At 42.8% G+C, this 6,434-nt stretch overlaps 1 protein-coding gene across 1 annotated transcript; it reads right to left on the reverse strand.

Moving 5' to 3' along the window:
- Positions 1–414: 414 nt before the first annotated feature.
- LOC145406053 (cytochrome P450 9e2-like) lies at positions 415–3,872 on the reverse strand. The gene is made up of 4 exons (XM_080277239.1): positions 3,674–3,872; positions 2,966–3,026; positions 2,249–2,439; positions 415–584 (listed from the first exon to the last, which is right to left on the reverse strand). Exons 1-4 carry the CDS (start codon positions 3,870–3,872, stop codon positions 415–417), a joined length of 621 nt encoding a protein of 206 aa, XP_080133365.1.
- Positions 3,873–6,434: the final 2,562 nt, after the last annotated feature.

Genomic DNA, 6,434 nt, shown 5'->3' on the forward strand with positions numbered 1-6,434 from the left:
TGTGGAAGCAGGGGGCTGAACTAAGGGAGGTATGGAGGGAGGGTGGGAGGCAGAATTCGGCGGCTCGTGGTCAGTCTGACTTGAGCTTTGGACGTGGGAGGGTTGTCAATGATTTTGGTAAGACATTTTATTTCCATTTCCTTCCAATTGAGTTCTTTTATGTAGACAATATTGATCATAATTAGTATTGTAAACACTTGTAAGTAGTTTTAAAGCATACTCAGATATTTGAAACCCTAATAGCTGACAATTGAAGGGCAACTGATCTGTGTGTGTGGAGTTTGGGGTGGCGTCTGTGTGTGTGAAGATTGAGGTCGGCGTGAGGTTTTGGGTGTGGAATTTGTTTTTGATATATTTATGGATTTTTGGTATGATGACTTCCCGGCCGTACTGGCATATCGCACTATACATGTCTCATTCGTGTTTGCGAGGCGTGAGGAGGATGTAGACGCCATGCTTAGGCCTCAGCATGAAGGGTGAGCTTTCCATCTCGATGTCTTCGTGACCTGGCGGTATCCTGAGGTCAGCTGCCAGGATCAGCTTGGCCAGGGCAACCTTGGTCTCCATCAGGGCGAACCGCATGGCTGGAGAAGAAATATCGTGTAATTAACAACTGATTTGCGTCTATGCAGGAACCTGAAGGGCTTGGATGATAAGTGAGTGTCTGCTCCATTTCACTGGTCGACGTCGATACTTCTCCCTCTATAGTGCCTTCTCTCTCCTTGCTCTCTGGACCCTACCTCACCCATTATGTAAGAAAGAAGTTCATGATGATTGTATTAATAATAATAATAATAATAATAATAATAATAATAATAATACGCCCTTATTTCCACAATCGAATCAATGCAAAATAAAAAGCAAATAAATACCAAACAAAACAATGGTAAGCTGTAATAAAACTAAATCGCCAAGGAAGATGTGTTAGGGAATCTCAGCTGAGGAGAAGATGGAGGTTGAAATCTTGAGCATATTTACGATTCCTTTTCCTTCCCTCAAAACAACCCAAGACAATTTTTTGTTCTTAAATGGAACATAATTGTTACATCAACACGAGACACTACCATTCTCTATTCTCCCTTGCATCATTATATTATGTTCTTGGCATAGGGGGGGGGGGTGAAACTTGATGTTAGAAGATTGTTTTGATGTTGTTTTGGTGTCTGTGCATATCTGTCAGTCAGTCAGTCAGTCGGTCAGTCAATCAGTCAATCAGTCAGTCAGTCAGTCAGTCTGTCAATCTTGTCCTTCACGTGAAAACAAATTACAGATACAATACATACTTGCTCATTTCCTATAATCCTTTCACATAAACTTGGCCCAGATTTTTGTCCTTTTGCTGGTTAAGTTGGCCTTTGGTTCCTTCTTTTTTGTATTTAAAAAAGAGCATTCTTGACATAGCACTTCGGCCGGTATTCCTGTCTGGTAAGGAGGCTCCTTAACCCCTCTTCCTTAGCGATTTATTTTCCAAACTCCTCATTAATATCCGGTGGGCTGCTTTTTATATCTTTTCAATATCGACATAGACTGCATGAATAACACAGAGGAATATAGCACCAGAGCAAAATCAGAAATAAATCGGTAAGGAAAAGATTTTAGCAAGCTTCCTGAGTAACACACAAGAATACAGTATAGTAAAAGATTTGAATCAGAAATAAATCGGTAAGGAAGAGGTGTTAGTCATCTCCCTAGCCTTACTAGAACACCGCCCATCCTCGTGATTAATATAAGACTCTAGGTGTGAGCTGGGTGGAGGACAGCGAAATGGCGGGTGACAGGGCGACATGGAGGCGATTTGCTTTTGGCCACCCCTTACTGGAGTAAGACGTCTGGCAAGAGACAGGTATATAATTTGAATATCTTGCCAAAATTCAATATTCAAGATAGAGAGATGGCAATTATAAGTCAAGTTGGAGTGAAAGGAGTATAGTGTTGAGGCTAAGTTAGAGTAAAAAGGACACAGGGAAGCCATGTCCGTGTCCCCATGTCTCATTCTGACCCCATGTCCTATTCTGACCCCATGTCTTATTTTGACCCCATGTCCTATTCTGACCCCATATCCTATTCTGACCCCATGTCCTATTCTGATCCCATGTCCTATTCTGACCCCATGTCCTATTCTAACCCCATGTCCTATTCTAACCCCATTTCCTATTCTAACCCCATGTCCTATTCTGACCCCATGTCCTATTCTGATCCCATGTCCTATTCTGAACCCATTTTCTATTCTGACCCCACATGACCTCACCTAAGCAGTTCCGTGGTCCCATTCCAAAGGGCATGTGGGTGAAACTCTTGATGTTGACCTTGTTCTCGGGCAGGAAGCGGTCAGGCCGGAACTGCTCAGGGTCGGGCCAGTAGCGGGGGTCGTGGTGAAGACTCCACACAGGGATCTCCAGCAGGTCCCCCTCCTTCAGGTGCAGATTAGTTCCGGGGATGCTGGAGGAGAGGTGAGTGTAAATGTCTTGAATTCACCTGTGACTGTCTTTGGGGTTTAATCAGTTATCTATAAGTCTGCCTATCAGTCTATCTTTCCGTCTGTCTCCTCGTGAACATGTGTATCTACCATCTGTCTATCTATGTCTGTCTACTACTACTATTACTACTACTACTACTACTATTACTACTAGAGCTGCACACCATGATTATACATATATATGGTTCTTATGTGTTCATCATTAAGTGTTCCTCAGGTGTTCATCAAGTGTTGATCTTCATCTATTCATCTCTAAGTGGTCTTACGTGTTCATTTTTAAGTGTTCACTGATCCGTGTACTTTGCGTGCACCTATTTGCGTGTTCATATTATTTATTTCTTGCACACCTTGTTTTAAAATGGTCTCCTTTTCTCATCCCACACACTTCAGTATCTACACCTCTTGTTCATCATCTACATCTCTTGTTCACCATACACACCTCTTGTTCACCATCTACAACTCTTGTTCATCATGTACAATTGTCTTCACTTGTAATCCTTGGTACACGTCCTGTCCACAAACAGCGCTGGCGGGTATATGCTCAGGGACTCTGTAAAGGAAAGAGAGAAACCAATGTAAACTGCCAAGATTGCCATGGTATACTCTTTATCTGTCTATCTATCTATCTATTTGTTTATCTATCTTAGCAGTCAACAGCTCAGCTCCAGTAGTATCTATATTCCCTGGGATTTTGGTTTAGATAATGCTGATAATGCTGCATGACTCTTTCGCCAATCAAATCGGACATTGCCCTATTCACTCGAGACCAGCGTAAAATTCAAACACGCGGTTTTACCCTTCATTCAATTACTCCCATTGGAAAGACGCCCAGAATTATAAGGATTTAATTTGGACACACACATGACCTCTCCTGGGCCTAGGAGTTATGTCAAAGGCAGGTTGTAAACCCGATATCTTGAAGGCACCAACACACACACACACTCTTATTTCAGATGATTTGCAAGAGGGAGAGGTGCTTTAACTCGACCCAACCTTGTCTGACATAGGGTAAAGCAAGATAATGATTCACATGTTGATGAGAGAGCGGAAGATGAAACAATATGACAATCTAATTGTCAAGGGGCAAGAAAATGCAGCACAAATTTAATATACGAGAAAATGCATCGCAATTTTAATACGCGAGGAAATACAACACAAATTTAAAAGACAAGAAAATACATCACATTTAATACACACCCATAACGCAGGCATGCAGGAACTTGGTCTCCATGACCCCCTGGTAGGTCAGCGCCCCCTCCTCCTTCACCAGTTCCTCAAGTTCCTGACGAAGGTGCTGCTGGGGCTCTGGGTTCTTGGCAAGGAGATGTGAGGAGAAGGCCACAGCGGAGGCGATGGTGTCGTAGCCAGCCAGCAGGAACAGGATGCACTGCGCCATCATCACTTTGTTCGTGAGGACTGGCAGTGGACGAGACCAAAATATAAACCAATTTTGAATGAATTTCTTTATATAATATTAAAATCAACCTTTGGGGATGAAATTTAGCAAGACATTATTTCGAAATCTTGGCAAAATTCATCCCCAAACTGACTTCAAGATTATCCTAAGATCAAAATATTTTAGCTGGTATTTTTTCTGGTATATCTTTAAGCCCAAAGATATTATTTCCAAGCTATGAACGACCCTGCCTTAATTCCCGCAGCATAAGATGGCAGGTGACTGAGGGTTAGGTATACATGCTTTCTCATTATGCTGTTGTTCTTCCTCACAATATCGTAATTCTTCCCATCCATCTCCTGCTTTCACGTTCCTGCCTCAGTCCCATCTCCCGCTGCGCCCACTCAACCATACGTAAAACAGTTTACTTCTCCATCTTCACCATCAGTGCTTTCTCAGGATCGTTTCTCTCTCTCTCTCTCTCTCTCTCTCTCTCTCTCTCTCTCTCTCTCATCTCTCTCTCTCTCTCTCTCTCTCTCTCTCTCTCTCTGTATTTTCTAACATTCACTCTTCATTTTCTCCTATCACAAACTTTTCCTTACTCACACACTCTCTGCTAACTGTTACCTCATGCAAACAACACCTGGTTAAATTCCAGTCTTCCACTCTCTCTGCTTTTCATAGCTTTTCCACCTACCAATACACTTACACCCTCCTTTCACACATACACCTTCCTCTCACACTTACACCCCTCTCTCACACTTACACCCGCCTCTCACACTTATACTCGCCTCTCACACTTACACCCGCCACTCTCACTCCCCTATGCATGAACAGACTGAATACATGTGGAGATATTTAAGTGAACCTAATCTGCCCTTGATTGATTTAGGTGGATATAAACTGACGAAACTGGCCCTAGATTACCTTAAATGAACCTAATATTGCTGAAACCAACTTGATCAAGACTTATATGAACCTAGAATTGCTGAAGTGAACGTGTTTAGAACGTTTTACATCCAGTGTGGTTCAAATAGTCCCAAACCAATCTGCATGGGCGTAAACAGATATAACAGTACCTGACCTCACATGACCACACACAAACGACCTTACATTGACCTGGCTAAGTATGAGTTGATGTCAAGTGTAACTTGCAGTGATCATTTGGGCTAAATTCCTGCTAATTAGGTACTTATCACACACGAATAACTGATTATTTTGAGTGCTGTATTTCTTTGGTGACGCTAGCTGATGCTGCTTGAGGGTGTCCTGAATAATTAAAAGTTTTTTGTTGACGAATGTGACTTAAGTCAGCACTTGGTAACAGCTCTAAGAACTTTCTAAGATTTACCATTGCTCTGAAGCACTTAAGAAGACAGAGATGAAGGAAATGCAGTTGTCTTCCATAAGGTGAGAGACAAGATGGACAATATTGCCACTAGAAAGCAATTATGGACCTAATTTGAAGCGTCTTATTAACAGCTGATGTATTTTGTTCCCCAGGGTGGAAAAATTAACCTTTAAAAATCCCTTTCCACTTTCATTTTGTGCTGGAATATTTGGTATGGTGAAAGGACATGTGGGGAGGATGGAGAGCGAGGGACTAATGAGGACAGTGTGTGCGAGTGAGGTAGACGGGGGGAGAGGGAGGGAGGGCCAAGGATGAGATGGAGGGATGGAGCGGAGAGGTATTTGAGTGTGGGAGGTGGAAGCTGGGGGGAGGGCAGCGAAATGGCGGGGGAAAGGGCGACCTGGAGGCGATTTGCTAGTGGCTACCCCTTACGGGATTAAGGCGTCTGGCAATAGCAAGATAGATAGACATTAGAGAGATGTGCAAAATGGCCATGATGTAAGAGAGAAAGAGAGAGAGTGAGAAAAAAAAAAACGGTTTTAGGAAAGATAAAGGTGTGCAAAAACTTGGGAATTTAGAGTTTGTCTTGGGCGAGTTAGTGTGAACAAGAAATCATAATGATTATTGGCAACTGAAGGGCTAAGAAGACAGTCATTCAGGTTCATCAAGTCCTAATTTTCCCCAGACATCGAAATGCAGTCATGAAATTTACCATCCAGGTCCCTATGTGGTACCTATTTCAGCTCTAAGTAGGAATAGGACAGGATAAAATAGGCCTTGCTCAAAGATCACAGAATTGGCCCGGAAATCAAACCTGGGGCATCACTTTCATGGTCCTAGTGTACTCCCGATTACATCTCTTGCACTGCAGATGAAACCTTTACAGATATGGTATAGCAAAAAGACCTATGAAGAGATAGTGTAGTAATAAAAGGCAAAGGTCAATCACGATGCTTAGCGGAGGCAGTGGTTGTGTCAGAGTTAGTTTAACCAGTAAACTGGGTCACAGTAGCGAATTGCAGCGTTTGATTTCGTGCACAGACGCCCAGTCTTTTCGCTCGGGACCACGTTCCCTGGTTAATTTAGCGAATTGCAGTGTTTGATGTCCTGCACAAACGCCCAGACTTTTCGCTAATTAGGTATAGGGTTTAACCAGTAAACTGGGTTCCAGTAGCGAATCACAGCGTTTGATGTCCTACACAGACGCCCAC

The sequence above is a fragment of the Coenobita brevimanus genome, chromosome 69 (assembly GCF_032717465.1).
Source record: "Coenobita brevimanus isolate Jiangsu-jjx chromosome 69, ASM3271746v2, whole genome shotgun sequence".
Taxonomy (NCBI): domain Eukaryota; kingdom Metazoa; phylum Arthropoda; class Malacostraca; order Decapoda; family Coenobitidae; genus Coenobita; species Coenobita brevimanus.

Excerpts from the sequence above, each read along its gene's own strand:
- LOC145406053 (XM_080277239.1), bottom strand. The coding sequence starts at position 3,872 with ATGGCGCAGTGCATCCTGTTCCTGCTGGCTGGCTACGACACCATCGCC. Across the intron at positions 3,027-3,673 it reads CCTGCATGCCTGCGTTATGG|AGTCCCTGAGCATATACCCG; the intron begins GTGTGTATTAAA and ends TTTCCTTTACAG. Across the intron at positions 2,440-2,965 it reads ACGTGTACCAAGGATTACAA|CATCCCCGGAACTAATCTGC; the intron begins GTGAAGACAATT and ends CCTCTCCTCCAG.